General features: G+C 39.8%; 3 protein-coding genes across 3 annotated transcripts; 2 read left to right on the top strand and 1 right to left on the bottom strand.

Annotated features, from left to right (window-relative positions):
- Positions 1-7,954: 7,954 nt before the first annotated feature.
- Positions 7,955-10,684, bottom strand: LOC103949508 (pentatricopeptide repeat-containing protein At2g03880, mitochondrial). The gene has a single exon (XM_009360620.3). The coding sequence runs from the start codon at positions 10,458-10,460 to the stop codon at positions 8,550-8,552; it is 1,911 nt and encodes a 636-aa protein (XP_009358895.2). The 5' UTR covers positions 10,461-10,684; the 3' UTR covers positions 7,955-8,549.
- Positions 10,685-12,162: 1,478 nt separating this feature from the next.
- LOC103949507 lies at positions 12,163-14,124 on the top strand. Its single transcript, XM_009360619.3, has 2 exons — positions 12,163-12,554; positions 13,707-14,124. The coding sequence occupies exons 1-2, from the start codon at positions 12,375-12,377 to the stop codon at positions 13,878-13,880; spliced, it is 354 nt and encodes a 117-aa protein (XP_009358894.1). The 5' UTR covers positions 12,163-12,374; the 3' UTR covers positions 13,881-14,124.
- A 5,160-nt stretch (positions 14,125-19,284) lies between these two features.
- On the top strand, positions 19,285-20,170 carry LOC125470342 (14-3-3-like protein GF14 kappa). Its single transcript, XM_048569290.1, has 2 exons — positions 19,285-19,290; positions 19,467-20,170. Exons 1-2 carry the CDS (start codon positions 19,285-19,287, stop codon positions 20,157-20,159), a joined length of 699 nt encoding a protein of 232 aa, XP_048425247.1. The 3' UTR covers positions 20,160-20,170.
- Positions 20,171-22,372: the final 2,202 nt, after the last annotated feature.

Raw genomic sequence — 22,372 nt, 5'->3', positions numbered from 1 at the left:
AGGCCCAATCATTGGATGGGGGCGTTGGAGCACTGGTGAAGGCAAATCAACAATCACCCATTCCAGGGTTTACGGTGAGCCACGTTAGATTTTAGATGTTTTTCGGTTGAATTGGACCTTGGCCCAATTATGAAAACTCTTCCTTATGGTATATTCTACAATCCTGTGAAATTTGGTGATTTTTGGAGTTGGTCCGATAACTAGATGAGGCAGCGCATGGCCAGTGGATTGACTTCATCTTTTTAGATTAAATTCGATACTCTGCTTACAAATTTGACATCTGTCCAATGAAATTCCATTGTTCAAACCTAGTTTTGTTAATGTATGCCACTTGAATATTATAGAAAACAAAACTTCGACTGTTGGAATGTCACCAAACTTTAGTATGTTATTGTTGGTAATAATTAAGAATCTTAGGAACTTACGGATAGGAAATCCGGTGAGCAGATCTTCTAGACTAAATTACTAGGGTTGATTTTGATCAAAATATTCTTAATCATTCTTAAGTACTAAAATTAGCAATTACTAGAGAGCCAGTGTAGCCCAGAAGGCTTATCTTGGTTAGTGAGTTATCCTAGGTGTTGTGCACCTTGATTTACGTGCAAGTGACATCTTATTGTAATATACATATTTATTGAACTTCCAGATGACACAAATGAAATGTATGATTGCTAGTATAGAAATGCGAGCTTGGAATCTTATTAGAAGTATCATGTATAACTTATATGCTTGTATGACAAGATGGATAGTAGTCATAAGAAGTTGATAGAGCAGGTGCTTACAATGTAAATCATAGGGGTTGAGGTAGGGGCAGGTTGTGTGTTGATCTAAATACTCTATGTAGTAGTGGTACATGGATGATCTTGCTTGGTATATCTGTGATAGGGGACCATACATATTTGAGGGGTGATCATGCTTGGTATATCCGCGATGGGTGATCACTGCCTGCATGATTAAACTATGCTTATGGTTCTGCTTGGTTTATTCGCAATAGGGAACCATACGCATTATAGGAGTGATCATGCTTGGTATATTTGGCAATAGGTGATCACTACCTAGAGCTATAGGATACAGTTATGCTTGGTATATCCGCGATGGGGACCTATACATATGTTAGGGGTGATCATACTTGGTATATCCGCGATGGGTGATCACTACCTACATTATTAGACTATGCACATGATTTTGCTTGGTTTAGCCGCAATGGGGGACCATACCCTTTCTAAGAGTGATCATGCTTGGTATATCCGCGATAGGTGATCACTACCTAGAGTTAGGATATGGTCCTGCTTGGTATATCCGCGATGGGGACCATATGTATTTCAAGGGGTGTTCATTGCCTGGACGATTAGATTATGCCCATGGTTCTGCTTGGTATATCTGCAATAGGGGACCATACGCATTCTAGGGGTGATCATGCTTGTTATATCCGTGATGGGTGATCATTGCCTACCTAGGGTTATGAAGATTAGTTGTACTTGGTACATTTCGATAGGTGACCATAATTTAATTGGATTCCGTTGAGTGGTCCGGAATCTTTACTCTTGCTCATTTCCTTAAAGTTGGTCTGGAACCTTAGATTCAAGTGAATGAGAATTATTCATAGTAGACATCGTGTTTATAAATTAGTTTACCATGTTATTACTTGGAATCCAGGTAGGGAGTTATGTAGAGTTCCTTTATTAAATTTTGTGAAATGATATGTGATCTTATTGATTGATTAACATAGTTAAATCATAATACTGTGCATCCTTGATTCAAGGAATTGATTAATGGATGTGGTTATGGAATGATGTTGGAAAGCATGTGATATATGTGAATGACGAAATGACAAATCTTGGTTAGCTTTTGGTTGTTATGTAGTGTGGTACTCTATGTTTTCTGCTAGAAAATGCATTGAGAAAGTTCAGAGTTAACAAAAGGTGAATTACGAATGGCTTGATCCCTATTTAGGGTACGTAGGCAATTTAACCTGAAGGTTAGATGCAGCCATGAAATAAAAGAAAGTGATTGTGTGGTTGAGTCATTGACTGTGTTTTGATCTTGTCTCGGAGGCTAGACACGATAGATAAACATAGGTTGGTGACATCACGTATCGATCATGGACATATCTCGGGATCGGGGCGTGACAGACCACAAGACTTAAGCCAAAGAGGTGAAGGGAGCAGATGTAGGAATGGTTGTCTTCGCAACGAAACCCACAGTAGTAGCACTAAAACTCATTGCCATGACATTTCTACAAAATAAAATAAAATAAGGAATGAGAAGAAGAACAATGGGGTTGTTCTAACAGTGGGTTGGACAACAGCAATTAGTGGTTTGGGAATAATTGTTTCTTCCACAGTGAAATCTGATAAGTGATATTTCGAGTAAGTGTTTACATAATCTTTTTCGCCCGAAGAGATGATTCATCATAATAATGAGTCATCACTGATATCAACACATCTGATATTGCCAAATGTTTGAGAGTACTTCTATTCAATCATTTTCCGCAAATCAAAATGTTTAGCTACTAGTAGCATCTGAGCCAGATCTTAACCAATATATCTTGCAGTTTTTCCGGATTCTCTATTCTGTGCATTAAAATGTTCCGACTCTTGAATGGATTTCTCAATTCAACATTGAGCTGACCCTACTTGTGTCAAGGACTAGAAGACGAACAATCAAATCCATTATATATCAAATAAGAGATAAATAAATCGAAATGTTTTTCCCGAATTTTTGAAGAAAGTATGATATTCATTGATACGAAAACACGTACAAATGGAGAATATGATGCTTATATGGGCCTCGATAAAAACCTTGTCAGAGATTTCAACTCGGTCTAAGGGAAAAATAGTGTCCCGCACTAATAGTTATCCTCACCATAATGTAAAGATTACATTTGATTATCTTCTAACAAAGCATCTAAGATTAAATCTGGGGGAAATGCAACCCACCTATCTTCACTTGAAACACCCAAGCCAGCACGAGCTAGCCTATGAGCTACCTTGTTTGCTTCCTGATGCACGAAGTTCAATGATGTTCCATCCAAGCTTTGTATAACTTCTTTAACGTCGTTAATTATAGGTCCCAAGAAGGAACAATCAATCTCTGAATGACTCACCACTGCAATCACAACACTCGAGTCTCCCTCCAAAACCAAATTTGAATTAGCAGTTTGGAACTCCACTAGAAGCTCTGCTGCTCGTCTAGCCGCAAGCATTTCAGCATGTAGTGGCGAAGCTACATTTCAGAAATGCCCAGAAACTGCAGCAATAATGCTGCCCACCCAGTCACGTATAACCACACCGTATCCTCCCCGTTGTGACCTTTCATTCCACGCTCCATCGAAGTTACACTTCAACCCTCTTGAACTTGGTTTAGTCCACCGTTGTCGTGTCTTATTTTTAGTTGATCCACCTGGGGAGTGGAAGCTTTCCATGCCAAAATAATGCATTTCCATATACTTGACTCCAACATGAGGCTTAATTCAAAAGCCTGTTTGGACATATTTTGTGCAGCACCCAAGATCCATGCTCTGAAACTAGTAAGTGGTGCCTCACGAATTCGTGATTTGTGCAGCACCCGAGGCCACTTCATACGTCCTCAACACTCGTTTAATATTACCACATTCTTCAAGCGTCCCATGAGCAAATTAGAAACTATCATCCACAAAGAGTAAGTGATGAATCATGGGGGCATCTCGGCAAACTCTAGTCCATTTTCCCCTCACAGCTTCCTTCATGAGCAATGCCAATTGACCTTCCGCACAAATCACAAACAGAAATGGCGAAAGTTGATCACCTTGCCGAATACCTCTTTTAGGTTGAACATAGCCCACCGGCTCTCCATTAATCTTGAAAGAATATGATATGGAATTGATAAAACCATAATCAACTGAATCCATTCCGCTAAGAAGCCCAATCTTTGCATCATTTCCTCCAAAAAGTTCCACTCAAGGCGGTCATACGCCTTACTGATGTCAAGTTTTAATGCCATAAGTCCATTCCACCCAGACAGACGTACGTTTATGCATGTAATGAGCAATCTCTGCAGCCACTAAACTATATTTTTCAATCTATTTGTAAGTACCTTGGCCACAATCTTATATAATAAATTGCATAAACTGATAGGCCAAGGATGACTCAGAATTAAAGTCACCTGCGTAAAATTCACTTTCTGTAACATTTCCCTGACTGCAGTAAGGACCTGACTCTATTACAGACATCAACACCAACAATCCCTCAATGTTTCTGACAAAACCCGGAGCCTTCGTAGGGTGCATTTGAAAAATTGTGGACTTGATTTCCTCATCGGTAGCAGGTTGCATAAGGTCTTCATTCATTTCAGGTGTGACTTTAGGGGCAATATTCTCAAGTAGCACAGCCATGTTCTCTCACCCATTTGTATTAAATAATTTTGAGAAATAATCCACCGCAACCTTCTCCATCCCCGGTTTATCATCATGTCAATCTCCATGTTAGTAAGTTAGATATTAGATTAACCATCGATAGGGTTCGAACACTAGCCGTGATACAAGGACACAACACCTTTTCACCAATGTGACAAAGGGCTTTTTTTTTTAAATTTAGAAAAACTTGCATATGTACAAAAAAATCGATAGGAAAATAAACACCGAAACCCAGAACACAAAACATGAGATTCGGCGATCGGATTTCAGGCATTGGTAAACCACCCAAAGCAATTTGATATACAATTCGTAATTGGTTTCCGTTATTTAACAAATAACTTCAGTGGTTATCAATGGATATAAAAGGACAACTAAGATAATTATGAAATCAGGTTTCAAGATAAGTGACAAACCGAGATGAATGTATAAAAAATAAAAGTGAGTCAAAGTTCATGAGTTTCTACCCATTTTTTATTTGGTACCAACTTCCAAAAGGCTTTGTTTGTGCATTACCTAATTGTTGGAATTAAATTCGCACGTTGGTGGAATAGTTGTAAAAGAACGGTAAGTAGCTAAGGACCTGAGGGGGTTTATGCCAAACGCTCTTCCATTATCAAGTTAGTACGTAAATATTTGAGACTCAAACAGCAGGTAAAAGAGTAAGTGTGCTAAAATTGCGTTATCAGAGACGAACTCTAAAAGAGTGTGTTTATATCAGTCGAGATAGAGTCATTTTGAGATATGGAGTCTGTATTAAACTAGGAGAATCACAAAGGATATCTAGAAGTAGATATTGCATCATTTTAGGAGTATAATTACTTTGCATACGCAATCCTTAGATTGTAAGCATTCCAAGAATATAGGAAACATGACTAATTCCTTGTTGAATCAGGTTTTTGTATCTTGCAGAAGAAGCATCTCAACGAAGTTGTTGGACTTCGCTCCATAGCTCTGAAACATGATGATGGTAACATTGCTGCTCTATCTGTGTAGCTTTGATGCAGAAGCGGTTAAATCCATAACCGGACGTCTGAGGTATTCGCATTTTGATCCACTTTACTTCGGCCCTGAAAAGTCATGGTCGCATAATGCCCCTAACTATGCATCTAAAATGAATGTTCTCCTTCAAAATGGATAGTTATCCACAGATCATGACTTTTGGAGTAAATTGGAATACATACCGTCCCAAATCTTTCTAGCAATTTGACGTAACCCTCAAACTTTTGACGTTTTAGATTCCTATGTGCTGCCTCAAAAGCTATGATGCGAAGACATCAACGAAGATAGATCTCATGTTACTTGTGTATAACAAACAAGAGATGTCTCTTTGCATTAACAAGTGGCTTCGTCTTTCGGAAAACCGAATCTTGAGGCGAGGCGTTACAAATTCAACGGCGAGATTACTTAGCAGCTGCTATCTAAATACTTCGAGCACTTATATTTTAATTTCGTTACAATATGCAATTTAGGTTACGCATTGTATTTCAGTTCGTTTAGCTTTACGCAATTTAATTCATCCAATTCTCTACTTTTGTTTAAATTTGCCTTCATGTTCCAATGCACTTGTCTTTAATTTAAGAAGCAATTAGAATCCCTTACATTTTTTTTTTTTTTTAAATTTGTTTACTCTAAACATCTGTTGTTTTGCCAAATTTGATTGAAATGCTTTAATCAATTGCCATCATTTTTTTTATTTATTAAATGGATAATGCTAGGAATACCAAAATTTTAAACTAAATAATATGTCATCAACGAGAAATAAGCACGTTAATCAACACTTGACTAATTATTCAATTATCAACAAGCACATCATTTGATTTACAAGATTTGATTGAAATACTTTGATCAATTGCCATCCTTTTTTTATTTATTAAATAAATAATGCTAGGGAGACTAAATTTTTAAACCAAATGATGTGTTACTAATAAAAAATAAGCACATTAATCAACACTTGACTAATAAGCAAATCATCAACAACCACATCATTTGATGTATAAAATTTGATTTAAAATTTTGATTTTCCTAACATTACCCTTATTAAATATATATCTACTTAAGCAGTTAAGCTAACTAACAACTAATTTTCTACAATCTAGGAATTTTAAATTCATGGCTTTACCAAAAATATTAATTTAACTAATTCCTCATTATTAGTTAAAAAAAATAACTTTTCATTTCTGTTATTGTATTTAAGGGTAAAGTTAGAGAGACTAAATTTGTAAACTAAATAACATGGAAGTTGATGATTTGATTATTACTTTGATGCTGATAGACATGCTCATTGCTATAAGCGAAACATCATTTAGTTTGCAACTTTGGTGTACAAATTTAATCTTACTAGCATTATCCTGTATTTAATTAGTCACTTGCTTCATTGAAAAAAGTCATTAATACATAAGAAAACTTCATTAATTTGTTTAAATTTAACTTATGATACATTTGAAAATAAATGTACCGACTTTTGGTATGTTTAAATTCTAAATGTACCAATAAATAAAATGTGTCATAAATCTAAATGTACCATAAAATCAAACGTACCGATATTATAGGAATCAAATGTATCTCTACAAAAATTCTAGAAAAAATGTTTAATAAAATTCTTAGAAGAAATTTGAAAAACGAGGTATCTATATCAAAATGTCCCTTAATTTAGTTTATTTTCTCACAACTAAATTAATTCAATCTCATTTATTTTTATTTCCTTTCACTTTTTCATTTGATCATCTTTGATTGTTGATTCAAATCCTTGTCTTCATGGCAGAGAAAGAGAAAAGTTTACTTGCTTGCCTGTACAAGTATTGGTTAAAGCCATATTCAAAGTGCAAACACAAGGAATTAGATCTTCTCTAGATTTCCTCACTAGGGATCTTAGAGATCAGTTAATACTAACCGTTCATAAAAAATCGTGTGGCCACAACTTTTTCTTTTTTATATTTTTCACACAAAACAAAGTTACTTTGCTGTTAAAAATAAAAAAAAAAGAGAAAAATTGTAGCCACAGGATTTTTTATGAACAGTTGATATTAATTGATTCCCCGTATATCCAGTGAAAAATCCAGAGAGGATCTAATTTCCAAACGAAATCACTTTCACATCTTTTCTACGTCAGCTAATCATACTATTCGACAACTCGCTCTATGACCATCTCCTTGATGCTTTCATATGGCAATCTTTCCATAATAAGCAACATAAAAAAGCTTGGATCTTCGCTCGAATCCCAGCTTAGGCGGAATAGAACGCATTGTCACATAACATAACGTGGTTATATTTAGCCATGTTACTACATATGAAATTGGACTTTCTTTTTTATGTAACATAAGCTAAACTCCATCAACAATTTGAAATTCACTGAAATAAAAAATCTCTAAAGTTTAATCGATAATATGAATAAAACTACAAACGAAAGCCCAAGACAACCTATTTATAAACCTTTAAGTGTCCTAATAGGAAAAATATGCACAAATAATAAAAAATAGTGAAAACATCTACCGTAAAACCCCATTTTGATTAATTAAACGACGTTAAGCTGCAAAATTCGGACCGCGCTCGCTGCTTTCAACAAGTCTTGTAACTCTCGTTCTCTTTGAATTCATATAATACGGGCCCGAATACGACATGACAAACCAAAGTTACGTTAGTCAACTTATATTTGGATCAAAATCCGTAGAGGTCATTACATTTGAGAAGTTCTTTTTATATCTCGTTAGTATGATCAACTAACATTGGCGATGCTGGAGGACTAAAGGACTCACAAACCACCGTGTGCATAAGCTGCATGTGCCATCGATTTACACATGATCAACCCCAAGGAACGCGCAGTGCGCATCTCCACCGCACCATTCACCATCCCTTCAAGATCAGTAGACCACAGAGGTGTCCAATCCTTCTGAACTAGGATCTTCTCCATCTCGTCATTAGGTTCGTTATGTTTTTGTATCAGCTCTGCAAGACTGCAATCCGGAGTTTACTCCTTTCTTGCCACACTTTCTGAAGGGCCAGGAAAACCGTTCAAATTTCAACCCAACTGGACAAAATGAATATGAAAAAAAGAGAGAAGCATTTTGCAATTCACCCGCTGCTAGAGCTTCAGCGCATTGATGATAAATGAGAATACTGAAGTTCATCATGTCTCGAACTTATGAAACCTCATCTTCTTCTACCAATAATCCCCACAAGAGCACACCCCGTCTTGAAAGTGATGGTACCGGATGGGATCTCTTATCACAATAGTTCTCTCCTCCATCTTTGCTACAAGTTTTGCAAATACATGACAGTCTCCACAAATCCTTAGGTTTTTCCTGATCCTAACAGTCTTCCCCTTTGACAAGCTCATTAAACCAAAGACAATCGCCAATTTCTCGCTGTGGGATAGAAGCGAAACTTCCCTCTGTTCTCCCTCAAGATCTTGCAAAACAAAATTCGTGTCAGGAATGTAACCCACTGCCATTAGTCTATCAATCAACAAGCTCAGCTGCTTATTGATCTCATCTATTTGTGGATGTGAGTCATCTCCCAAGATAAAAGCATGAATCTGTTTGTTCACTTCAATCCAACTGCACCCAGGTTCTTTAGTAACCCCTCTAGCTTTCATGCTCTTCCTAACTTCTGCCACATCTTCCCATCCCTGAGAATTGGCATATATATTCGATAGTAAAATGTAGGTTCCGGCATCATCAGGGTCCGTTTTAAGAATTTGCTTGGCAGCATGTGCTGCTAGATCTACATTCCGGTGAACCCTGCAGGCACCAAGCAACGTCCTCCATGTCACTGCATCCGGTTCACATTCCATTTCTTGTATTAACCTAGCTGCCTCGTCAAGCTTCCCGGCCCTTCCAAGAAGATCAATTACACATCCGTAGTGCTCTCTTCCAGGATCAATCCCGAAAAGCTGCTTCATATTCTGGAAGTAGTACCACCCATCTTCTAAAAGACCAGCATGACTACAAGCAAACATAACCCCAAGAAGCGTGATGTAGTTTGGTTTCATCCCCGAAACTTTCATCTGCTCGAACAATCTCAGGGCCTCTTGGCTGAAACCATTTTGTGCTAGCCCTGCAATCATTGTGCTCCAAGAGATTACATCCTTCTCCTCCATCCTGGTAAAAACAGAGTTTGCATCTTCCAAACTCCCACACTTGCAATACATATCTAGAAGTGCATTGTTCAGAATTAGATCTTGACCATACTTCACAGCATGAACATGAACCTGTCTTCCCAATTCTAAAAGCGCCAACACCGTGCAAGCTCTCAAAACGCTCGTTAGCGTGGCCTCTTCAGCTGAAAAACCAGCCCCTTTCATCCTCTTGAAAAGGTTCAGAGCCTCATCACCATCGCTGTTCTGAGCAAACGCTCCAATGATAGAGTTCCAAACGACCAAATCTCCGGACACCATTTCATTGAAAACACCTAGCGCATTATGCAACTCACCCAATTTCGAGTAAACGTCAATGAGAGCACTCCGAACAAAGACGTCAGATTCCAACCCAGCTTTAAAAATACAACAATGAAGCTGCTTGAGATTTAACAACCCGTCGCAAGCTCTCAAAACCGAAGAATACGTGAAACTATTAGGCGAAACACCTTCTCTGAGCATCAAAACCAAAAACTCCAAGGCCTTGCGGTTGAATTTGTAATTCGAGTATGCCGATATCATAGTCGTCCAGGAAACAACGTTTCTCTCAGGCATTTCGTCGAACAGTTCCTGCGCTTCCTCCAAGAGAGCAAATTTCACGTACATGTTGATGAAAACGTTGATTAAGAAGGTCTTGGGCTGGTACCCATTTGAGAAAACGTGCTTGTGGACGAGCTTACCCTGCTGAACAGCTCGCCGAGCCAAGCAGCACTTGACAAGCTCGGAGTAGACGACGGAGTCGGCCCAAAGTCCGCGCCTTTGCATGGCTTCCATGGCTGTCATGGCTCTCGGGAGGTCTCTCTGGTAGCAGAATTTGGTGAATTGTTGGACCAGAGTGGAGGGTGTTGACTCCGTCACGTTGGGCATGTGAAAGCAAGGACGTGAAAATGGTTGCAGCGCTTTGCATTTCAACTTGGAGATAGGGATGGCTCTCATCCTGAGAACAGGGAACACGAAGGGAGAACCCTACTCTTTGCGTTTGCATTAGCCTAATCCTAAGCTATTTTCCATCTCACTTTCATCACTTTGAGCTAACATCGCTTTGTGACACAAAGTGAGAGAGACAACGTTACTGCAATTTGCAAGAGGTTTAATAACTTATGGTCGATTAAGAATATTTATTTATACGTCTGAAATTATATCACCTGTATCGAACGTAAAAGAAACTTTAGTGGCGTTCCATCTCAATTGTCCGGCTCTACCATTTTATGTGAACTTAATCTTCTAAGAAGTGTCTAGAGTTAGCATGGGTATTCTACATTTTTATAATAAAAGCGTAACTAAACTAAAACGTTTTACATAATAGCATTTTAAAACAAACTTGAAATTAACGACATACTTATTTACTTGGAAAATATTGAAATGAGTATTTTACTCTAATTCATGACTTTTATTGCGTTTAGCAACAAGTACGTGTTATGCGGCATTCATGTTGCAACACATATTAATACCTGAATATTCAAGAATTAGAATCTCCACCCTCATTATGGTTTCTCCTACTCTAAGTAAATATGCTATAACATAATTCAATCTTGACTTCTTCCTATTGAGCAATGAGGAAAATAAACAGTGAAAAACAAAGAAATCATTTTTCAAATCAACATTTATCATTCATTTCTCGAACTATACAGTAAGTCCTCAAATAAGAATATGTCCCAAAAGAAGCATACATGTACGTGTACTACCTCCCTTTCTCTCTCTCTCTCTCTCTCTCTCTCTCTCAAAGAAAAGCCCCAAAAGGAAAACCTTGCTCAGCCGGGCTTCAGGGCCTGTGGCAGCCCTCAAATATTTCCTGCTTCCTTCTACTTTTCCTTATCCTCTTCCTCCCTTTTTCTTTATCTATGATTTCCTCCGAACTTTGTCACAACTATTAGAGCTTATGTCTCAGTTTTGTACCCTCTCCTCACTCAATTGCCGCTCACCACCAACCCTTTCCTCCTTCCACATCACACCTTTCTCTCCTACCTCCCTCTTGCTGCCCCTCATCTTTTCCAACCCATAACCATGAATTAGATCTCGGAGTGGGCTCTATTTTGACACAAGACCCAATTCACACAATCCATTATTTATCTGGCTTGCCCGAAAAATTGGACAAAGTGTGAAACGATTCACGTCAGAACAAGGGTGTTTTACACATCCCCCTTCGCCCTCCCCCTCCTTCTGTTACGTTTTGTGACTTTTCTTGCTCGTGTAACTGTGGAGGCTTTGGTTCTTGGTGGATTGATTATGCATAATACTCTCAAATCTAGTTTTTGGTTCGGGTGCATTGTGTGATGTCTTCCTTCGTGGAGGTAGCGGTGGTAGCAGCAATGGTGACTGGTTTTTGGCTGTTGGAGATTAGAGTTTTATTGTTATCTTTTCTTTTGTTGCATATGGGCCTAAATCTGTGTGGGTCTCCCTTTGTCGCTTGAGTTGTAACTCTCATTTTTTAGCATGTCTTTTATTTTATATGTTGCTTCATTGTATAGAGCTTTATGTTCTGTAAAGGTTTAGGCATTTCTAGTACAAATTGTATTTTCCTTTTCATTAATCAAATTTTATTCTCGAAAAAAAAAAATGTACATATACTACAAGTGGACAAGAGGTTTTATTTTTTGTCTTTCGAAGAATACGCACCGTTTAAGTTGCGAAGGGATGGAGAATGGGCAAGTGCTCACATAAATCACAACCAAAATAGAGACGTGACAGCAAAGCGAAAGAAGTTCTAAATCCTCGTTTGTCTCCTTCTTCGGCAATCGCCGCCCAGCCGGACCGTCGTCCTAAGTCCCGAAACCGAGGTAGAGACCGTGTCGATGACTCAGTGAGCGCGCTAGGGTTCAGCAATTAGACTCGTGCCTTTGGTAATAGGAGATGTCTCTGAGAATCAAACTGGTGGTGGACAAGTTCGTCCAGGAGCTCAAGGAAGCTCTGGATGCCGATATCCAAGATAGAATCATGAAGGAGCGAGAGATGCAGAGCTACATCGAAGAGCGGGAACGCGAGGTCGCCGAGCGCGAAGCTGCTTGGAAGGCGGAGCTCTCTCGCCGTGAGGTCCTATTCGTACTCTATTCTTGTTCTCTTCAATCCAATTTTTTCATTCAGTCCTTTTTTCGAACACCTTGATTGCAATCCCATTTTATGGTCTGAATTCAAGTTTTTCATCATGGGTATCTCTCTTTTATTGCATTATCAATTTCCCATTTTTTGTTTGATTTAAAAACCCAATTCGAAGTTCAATTTTTGGTGTAGCAGAAATGCAGAGGCACACGTTTAAAGTTGAGTTTTTTTTTTTTGTTGGTTTGAGTAGTTAAGCAATCACAAATATGCCTAATTGCCTGCAGTTTCTACTTTGTTTGATGTTTAATGCTACTTGCCAACCTCACCAAGTTCACATTAAACTGGGTTCTCTTCCCAATATCTGATTTCAATGCTATGTGGGTACTAGATAATCAAGGAATGCTGGATTTTTCTGTGACTATCTGTGTATCATTTTGAATGTTTCTTTCTAATCTACACTTGTTCTTATGAAATTCAGCTGAGAGCTATTCGTGTAGTTGCTAATCACTAGTTCTTTCTAGTCACCCTGTAATTAATCACTAGCAAAATGTGTGCTTGTAGATGCTAATTTTTCTAACGTTTAATTCGAGTCTCATGAACATTGTTCGCTCAGTTTTTCCGTCAAACGCCTCGAGTTCGAGTTCGAGTTCGATTTCATTTTCTGGTTTGAATTCAATTTTTTGTTGTCATGAGATTCTTTTTTGTTTGTTTGCACTATCAATTTTGCTACTTTTTTTGTTTATATCTATGAACCCAATTGGAGGTTTAATTTTTGTTGCATCTGAGATGCAGAATAACAGACTTGAAGTTTAGATTTAATTGCTCTGATTAGTTAAGCAAAGCACAAATATGCCCAATTATCTGCATTTTTTTCTTTTTTTAATTGTTATTGCAATATCTGGGAACTTTTCTTACTTTTAAATTTAACTGATTGCAGTGCTGTGTGATCCTCTGTGTAGCGTGTTGTATGTTTATTTCTATCTACACTGGTTCTTGGGAAATTCGGCAGAGAACTATTTGTTTTGTGAGCAATCATCCCTGTAGTAACTAGTTTTTAGCAAAATGCGTGCTTACATTTGCTAAATTTTGGACATGATGCACCGTTGTTTTGTTTTTTTAGCCTTATCAAACATTGTTTTGTTGCAGGCAGAGATAGCCAGACAAGAAGCAAGGCTGAAAATAGAGAAAGAAAACCTCGAAAAGGAGAAAAGTGTTCTAATGGGAACTGCATCAAATCAAGATAACCAAGACGGGGCACTTGAAATCACTGTCAGTGGTGAAAAGTATCGGTGTCTCAGGTTTGCAAAGGCAAAGAAATGAGGCATTTGAAGGGTGGGATAAAAAAAAAGAAGAGTAAAACTACGATTACATCTGATCTTTTACTTGCTTAATTTTGCGAACTTCATTCTTTGTGCTCCAATTCTGTACATCCTGACATCCCATTGCAGCAAGTTAGCGTTGTTATGATTGCTTCTTAACCTTAGAACGCTGATCTCCATATCTGATGCGCTGCATGATTGTTTAATTAATTCCTCTATCATTTGTTGCAACATGCTGCAACCTACATTGTTTGTGATTAAGGTAGTTTAAGGCAATCTTGTTACCCGAACTTTTGAGACCCCAAGCCGGAAATGCATAATGGCAAAAGAGTGAATAAAGTCAACATCGAGACCCCGTTCCATGGGCAACACGAATAGTGCAATTGAGAACGCTATTTTAGACAAAAGCGATGCGGAATTGATGTTAAAATGGTAGAAAATAAGTAGATGAAAGATTTATACTACAGATAGTGAGATTGAGAGAGTTATGTTATCAGGCCATTAATTTACTTTTGGTGTGTCCAACTTTAGAAATGTGTTATATGACCTAAGGATTGACCTAGGATTGTTTATTACATTATACAATAATGTAGTTGTTGTAATACACACATCCGTACCTACTGTTGCCCTATATGCTATTAAAGAGTGGATGACTTTGAAGGAACAAGTGACGTGATCACTAGCCTTCCGCTCTGTCTAACTAAAGAGCTAAATGGGAGACAACCCAATTTTCTAACTCTTTTCTTTTTATTTTTGTTTATTTTCTTTTCTTGCTTTTATTTCAATTACAAAAAACACCCAAAAACAAAATTGAAAAAGCACCAAAAGAGCAATTTTTTTTTATTTTTATTTTTCAGTATTTTATTTTGGGTTTTATTCTAATCCGAGTTTAAATTTGTGATCTTTTGCAGGTTGAATTCCAATCGATCATTCGACTGAATCATGCATTCAGCAACATTCATACATTCAACTCAGCGCATTCATCATCCATTCCTCTACATTCATGAGATTAGGTAGTGATGAAACTGAAGAAAAAAAAATAAAAAAAAAAGGATTCAGGAATGCGTACAATGTGGTTGCTGCGAAGGCCTCTATGCTGCTTGGAAACCCCCTCCACTCAATCACCCCCTCACATTTTATTAAAAGTTTAATTACATGCAAGTTTGGGGGTAGACCAAGCAGCGCAGAGGTAGGCCGATATCCATTCTCAGTACTCAGATTCCTACGAGTGCTTTGCTTAGGCATTCATCACATGGATGGCATTCAAGCACAAAAGAAAAATCGCATCAGTTAGACGCATGCATGTTCACAGACAACATCCACAGATCCGTTTGATTTTCAGAGACATCACACCATGTAGAATTTTAATGCAGTGCAGGAACTTGGTTTACCTTCCATTTTGTAGACCTGAGTTCTTGCAGCCATATTTTCTGTATACAAAATAAAATCCTTCCTAGAAAAAGTCTTCTAAAAATTAGTAAAAAAAAATAGAATAAGATAACTAGAAAATACAAGGTTTCTTATATGAACTGAAATTCGGACTTATCAGAAAATCAAACTTTTGACCAACCAAATCAACTCCGGTTTGGCCCCAGAAGGTGTCTTTGGAAAATTTAAGTCGTCCCCAACAAATCCTTAGAAGGAATCTTCCTCAAAATATGTCATCTTTACCTCCAAAATGCCCAAAACGTCCAAAAACGCCATTCTGAGAAAGCTGCGCACTGGGCCTTTATTTCATTGCCACAGTCAAACGGCTTAGTAGAAAAATCTGAAACTTTGATACAATCATCTTGAAAGACTCACAAACATCCTTCAATTGGAATCACTCCAAATTTATCTGTTTGATCACTTTTCGCTCAAGAGGAATTCAAATATCCTACATTAGAAATATAATTCAAAGATTGAAGCCCCGATTAAGTCGAGTGCATACAACCGAGAAGCTTGTTTGATGCTTGCAGGTATGCTCCTAATTTTGGTTCCACTCAGATTTAAGTCTCGCAATGAGACTAAAATCCCGAAGATATTTCAACTTACAAATGCTCTTGTAGACATCAAAATTTCGGTGAAATAAATGTTGACCAAAAATTAAAATTTCAACGCTCACGTATCACATAAATTTTACATGTAGCGTGTGACTCAACGAAAAATCGAAATAAATTGGAAAAGTCATCAAATAGGACACGTGTCAATACCTGGCAGAAATGATTTATTTCATCTGATTATTTAAATCCAAAAATCAAGTTTTGGAATTCTATAAATAGGAGGCCAAATGCATTCATTTTGAGGGGGGGAGAAAGAGAAGGAAAGAAAGAAAGAAGGAAGAAAGAAAGAAGCCTTGAAACTCTAAAGCTCTCAAGCAAATCCCGAAGAATCAAGAAAGCACTTTTCGTTCATCGTTCATCATCCATCAACCTTCAAGATCAAGCCCCAACGGCCCTTGAAGAACTTCCACCAACTCAAAATCAAGCCCCGACGGCCCTTGAAGAAAGTGTTCATCGTTCATCATCTGTTCATCCTAAGATCAAGCCCCAACGGCCCTTTGGATCAACAACCTCAACAAATCCACACATCCAATCGTTCTTCAAGATTAAGCCCAAAAGCCCTTGAAGATCCACTCATCCATCAACCTTCAAGATCAAGCCTCAACGGCCCTTGAAGAACTTTCACCAGCTCAAGATCAAGCCCCGACGGCCCTTGAGGAAAGTGTTCATCGTTCATCATCCGTTCATCCTAAGATCAAGCCCCAACGGCCCTTTGGATCAATAACCTCAACAAACTCATACACCCATTCTTCAAGATCAAGCCCAACGCCCCTTGAAGATCCATTCATCAACTGTTCATCCTTAGATCAAGCCCCGACGGCCCTTTGGATCAACAACTCATCCACAAACCAACATCCTACGAAGATAGAATCAAAGGACCAAATTACAAAGAGATTGTAACCCCAAAATCTTTAATACAAAAAATATATTTTGTACACGTATTCTTGTCACTTGTTTCAGGAATTTCTCGTGTTTACAAATTTGGCACGCCCAGTGGGACATTCTCTACCTCTCATCTCTATCCTCAAATCATCGAAAAACCCAAATGGCATCAAGAAAGGATCAAGCTGTTCCTGCAATCAAAGCAAAGAACAAAAACATCATCGCCGCAAGTGGTGATATTTCGGGCATCATAACCCGAAGTAAGGCAAGAGATTTTTTTGCCGCGGCTTCCGCCCCTGCATTAACTCTGTCAAAGGAACAAGAGCACCTGAGGTACGAGCCTGTGATCACCCTGGCCTCGCTAAGGGCATCAAGGGGGGAAAGCCCGAGGAAATACTCAGAGTCCCTACTCTCCGACGCTGATTCGAGCAGCAGTACAACCATGCAAGTCATGACCACGGGAGCAACTTCAATCGAGGAGCAGCTATCTCAGATGAATGAAGCAATCGCAAAGCTCACACGAACTGTGGAAGAGAAAGACTTGCAGATTGCCGCACTTGTCAACCAACTAGATGCGCTGCTCGACATGAAAGTCGACCCAATGGTTGGCCTATTAAAGAAAGAAGGCGACGAAGAGGAGGAGCCACCAGTGGAGAAAGTCGAAGAGAAGCCGAAGCTAGACCAAGCCACGACATCCATGGGATCTCTCTCTATCCAGCAACTACAGGAGATGATTGCAAGCACTATCAAGACACAGTACGAAGGAAGCTCGCATGACTCCATACTGTACTCAAAGCCTTACTCCAAGAGGATTGATGCTTTGAAGATGCCAAGGGGTTATCAGCCCCCAAAATTCATGCAGTTCGATGGAAAAGGCAACCCGAAGCAACATGTCGCCCATTTCATTGAAACTTGCAACAATGCTGGGACAGAGGGAGACTACCTCGTTAAACAGTTCGTGCGTTCACTAAAAAGTAACGCTTTTGACTGGTACACTGACCTCGAACCTGAGTCTATCAACAGTTGGGACCAGCTAGAAAGGGAATTCCTCAACCGTTTCTACAGCACTCGTCGTACTGTAAGCATGCTAGAGCTGACCAGCACGAAACAGTGGAAAGATGAACCTGTCGTCAACTACATAAATAGATGGCGTTCTTTAAGTCTGGATTGCAAAGATCGGCTTTCTGAAACCTCTGCCATTGAGATGTGCGTTCAAGGCATGCAGTGGGGACTACACTACATCCTTCAAGGCATCAAACCACGAACATTTGAGGAGTTAGCCACCCGCGCCCATGATATGGAGTTAAGCATCACCCGTCATGGGAAGAAAGAACAAATCGCCGACTACAAGAATGACAAAGTTTTGGGGCCAAAGGTGGATAAGGCTACGTGGAAACCCACCAAGGAAGCAATGACGGTCAACACAACTCCAGTCAAAATCCCTACACGAAGCAAGGCGATTCAAACCGAAGCTTTTCATGATCAAGAGATACGTAGACGCACTTTGAAGGAGCTTGAGGAGAAGATTTATCCATTCCCCGACTCTGACGTGGTTGCCATGTTGAAAGACTTGCTTGACAAAAAGGTGATCGACCTACCTGAGTGCAAACGGCCAGAAGAGATGAACCGTATTGACAGTCCAAGGTACTGTAAATTCCACCGCTTCATTAGTCATCCGACGGAAAAGTGCTTTGTGCTAAAGGATCTCATCATGAAGTTGGCTCAGAAAGGGATCATCGAGCTAGATCTTAATGATGTGGTGAAGTCAAACTATACCACCGTCACTTCTGGCTCTTTGAACTCGAAATCTTCACCTCAACCGCTGGGGGCATGCTCCAAAACCATGTCAGTCAAGTCAAGTGAAGTTGAAGGATGGACTTATGTCACTCCAAAGAAAATGCACAAGAAACATGGGTCTCCTCCACAAGTTCACCAATCGGAAAGGGGGCAAAGCAGCTACCGTCAACCTTCAAAGCTACATGAAAGTATTGAGAATGATGAAGTTATGACACAAAGATCGTCCGTTGGAATCACAATGCGCGATTTCTTCCCCAAAGACTTCTTCAATCACTCAGTCAAGACTCCTTGCTATAAAGATTGCGAGGAATGCTTCTCTAAGATCATTTGACAAATTCACAAAAGCTCCTCGTTCGCACGAGCCTAAAAGGCGACGACCAAAGCTCCTTGTCCGCACGAGCATAAAAGGCGACAACAAACGCTCCTGGCCCGCAAGAGCATAAACTGTGTACGGCAAAATCATCATCAAAATCATCATCAAAACCATCACTCATTTGAACTACGTTATGACTTGATCTCTTCGTTGGAAGAGTACGTAGGCAACTTGAAACTTCAAAACTTCAAGTACAGTCACATCAAAATAAATAAATAAATGTTTCATTAAAGAAAGTCAAATTTATTACATGTTGTTGGTTAAAAAAAGAAAAAAAAAAAAAAAAAAAAAAAAAAAAAAGAAGGAAGGGAATGCATGTATATGTGTTCTCCCAAAATCAGAAAATAAATAAATAAATAAATAAAATAAAATAATGAAATAAAAAATTAAAAATTAAAAAAAAAAAATAGAAATCAGCTAGTCCTTAAAAGTCTAAGCCCAGTGGCCGAATCGGCCTGGTCATTCAAAGCCTTCCAAGCTTTATCAAGAATAGACTGAAGATACTTGCTCTGTGCTTCAATTTGAAGTGGTCGACAACGCCGCCGGGACCGAGCTGACGGTGGAGGAGCACAACCTGCTCAGCGTCGCCTACAAGAACGTCATCGGCTCGCTCCGAGCCGCCTGGCGCATAATCTCGTCCATCGAGCAGAAGGAGGAAAGCCGCCGCAACGAGGAGCACGTGGCGCTCGTCAAGCAGTACAGATCCAAGGTGGAGACCGAACTCTCCGCCATCTGCGCCGGAATCCTGGAGCTCCTGCAGTCGCACCTTGTTCCTTCGGCTACCACCGGAGAGTCCAAGGTCTTCTACTCGAAGATGAAGGGAGATTACCATCGGTACCTCGCCGAGATCAAAAATGGCGACGAGAGAAAGACCGCCGCCGAGGACACCATGGTTGCCTACAAGGCTGCTCAGGATATTACGCTGGCTGATTTGGTGCCTACGCATCCAATAAGATTGGGGCTGGCGCTCAACTTCTCGGTGTTTTACTACGAGATCCTTAACTCCTCGGAGAAAGCTCGTAGCATGGCTAAACAGGCTTTTGAGGAAGCTATTGCTGAACTTGATACACTAGGAGAGGAATCGTACAAGGATAGCACTTTAATTATGCAACTGTTGAGGGACAACCTCACTCTTTGGACTTCAGATTTGCAGCAGGAGCAGATGGACAAAGCTTCCCTTCCTTGAGAAGGTCTGTGGGTGTCCAAGCTGCCGCAGAACACACTACTTTTGAATTGACTGGAAGGGACAGGCCAGGCTTGCTTTCTGAAGTTTTTGCTGTTCTTTCGGACCTTAAATGCAACGTGGTTGCCGGAGAAGTCTGGACTCACAATTCAAGAATGGCATCAGTTGTGTACATCACTGACGAGGCAACTGGGAGACCCATTGATGATCCCGAACACCTTGGCAAGGAATCTTGAACCTGTTGGGTTTAGAGCGTATATTGTGCACAACGCCTTCGACGGAAAACAAATTCGAATCAATCAAGGAGGTGTACGGCGGCCACGTCGGTAAAGGACGACTGTACGATTTGGGGGTGAGAGCCGGTTCGCTCGGCCTTTTGCTAAACTCTGTCATTTTGGGGTTCATGTCTCTCGGGGTCGAGCATCTCGGCCGTTGGGTTGGCGGAGTCAAGAGATTGTGGACTATTATCAACTTCAAGCTCGCCGTCTGCATGGCCTTGACGGTTTTAATCACTAAATTGGCTGAAGCCAGCCGACACGGCCACATCGGAATTGAGCCGTCTCCGCCACCTGCCGGTATCAAGGCCGGCGCATTGTCTCTGTTCACCATAGCTTTCCTGTGCAGGGGAAGTTGGGTGTCTTGAGAAATTCTCCTCGATTTCATCCTTGCCGTCTCTACCGCAACGGATGTGCTTGAAAGGTAGGAGATGGACGCATACTGCGGTGATAGCTGCCATTGGGGTGAATAAGCAGAGAATGTAGAAAGGCTTCAGTGGTGGAGAAGCAAATGGAGATCAAACTCCAACAGTAGCTTGGTCGCTGCCCGTCAACGCCTCCACCGATTGCAGCAGCAACCATCCTTGCCGTCTTTGCCGCTGTCAACTCCTCCCGCGGAGTGTTCCTTCTTCATCTCCACCGATGGAGACATTTGCAGCACTACAAAAAAAAAAAAAAAAAAAAAAAACACAACGGAGATCTCACCAAAACGCAGCGACAAATCCACCAAGCCCCGAGCTGTCTCCGTCTTCGTTGAGCTCTTCGTCCATGCTCTCCATTCTGGCCATCTACCCCAGTAAGATCTTCACGCTGTTGTATGGGCAGTTTGTCTCTCTCTAAGGATGAGCAGCGTGGCCTTCTCCCTTCGATCATCGACCTCCTCCATGGCTGCTGCTGCCTTTGAATGTGATTGACAAAATCAAAGTTTGTCAACTCACACCCAAAGATCTCCTCCGTCTTCTCTCGGACTCGCCTGGGTTTTCACCCACGAACTCAACCTTGCAGATGGCCTTATAAAGAAAAAAAAAAAAAAAAAAAAAAAAAAAAAAAAAGTAGCAATGATTATGCCGGGAAGCATATTTCAAAAGAATAATAATAAAAAAAAAAAGTAGCAATGATTATGCCGGGAAGCATATTTCAAAAGAATAATAAAAAAAAAAAAAAAAAAAAAAAAAAAAGGCAATGATGATGCTGGAAGCATCTTTCAAAAGAATAATAAAAAAAAAAAAATATATATATATATATATGTATAATAAAAACAATGATTGTGCTTCTGGAACCATGTGAAAAAAAATATATATATATAATAAAAAAGAAAGAAAAAAACGATGGTGGTGCTTCTGGCACCATCTGAAATATATATATATATATATATAAATGAATGGTGGATCAGCGCCACCGAAAGCAAAGAAAAGAGAAAAAAAAAAATGGTGATGGACGGTGATGTATATGTTTTATCTGTATAAAACGAAGCATGTTCATTGATTTTCGAGAAATTACAAGTGCGAAAAAAAAAAAAAAAAATGTTTCTAACAAAGAAAGAGAAAGATGGAGCTTTCACAAAGGTTGTTCACGTGAAGCCCCACTACTTGGCCAAACTCCAGGAGCGGGAAGCAACGAAGATAGATCATTCGAGGCCCCAATACTTGGTGGAACGCTTGATGACGCCGGAAAAATGTGCCTCTGGAAGAAAGACGCAAGCCTTTGACGGTCACTTTGAATGCGACCTTGAGATTCTTGCATCTCATCAAGCTTCCTCTTCATGCCCGACGAATAATTGTTGGCAAGCACGTGCAAACTTCGGTTCTCGTACTTAAGCTGTTTGATCTCCTGCTTAAGACTCTCCACCTCCGCCATCAAGGATTCAACCTGACGGGAGCGAGCAAGAAGGCGTTGGCCCATGTTGGACACAGAGCCAGCGCACTGAACACTCAGAGCCAG

Source organism: the organism of the source record quoted next, unplaced genomic scaffold (genome assembly GCF_019419815.1).
Source record: "Pyrus x bretschneideri cultivar Hongxiangsu unplaced genomic scaffold, Pyrus_bretschneideri_v1 Contig10, whole genome shotgun sequence".
In the NCBI taxonomy this organism is placed as follows: domain Eukaryota; kingdom Viridiplantae; phylum Streptophyta; class Magnoliopsida; order Rosales; family Rosaceae; genus Pyrus; species Pyrus x bretschneideri.
The sequence above is the reverse complement of the archived record's forward strand: the minus strand, read 5'-3'. Positions and strand labels throughout refer to the sequence as shown.

Coding starts and splice junctions, on each gene's coding strand:
- LOC103949507 (XM_009360619.3), top strand. CDS start 12,375: ATGTCTCTGAGAATCAAACTGGTGGTGGACAAGTTCGTCCAGGAGCTC. Junction 12,555..13,706: donor CGGAGCTCTCTCGCCGTGAG/GTCCTATTCGTA, acceptor GTTTTGTTGCAG/GCAGAGATAGCCAGACAAGA.
- LOC103949508 (XM_009360620.3), bottom strand. CDS start 10,460: ATGAGAGCCATCCCTATCTCCAAGTTGAAATGCAAAGCGCTGCAACCA.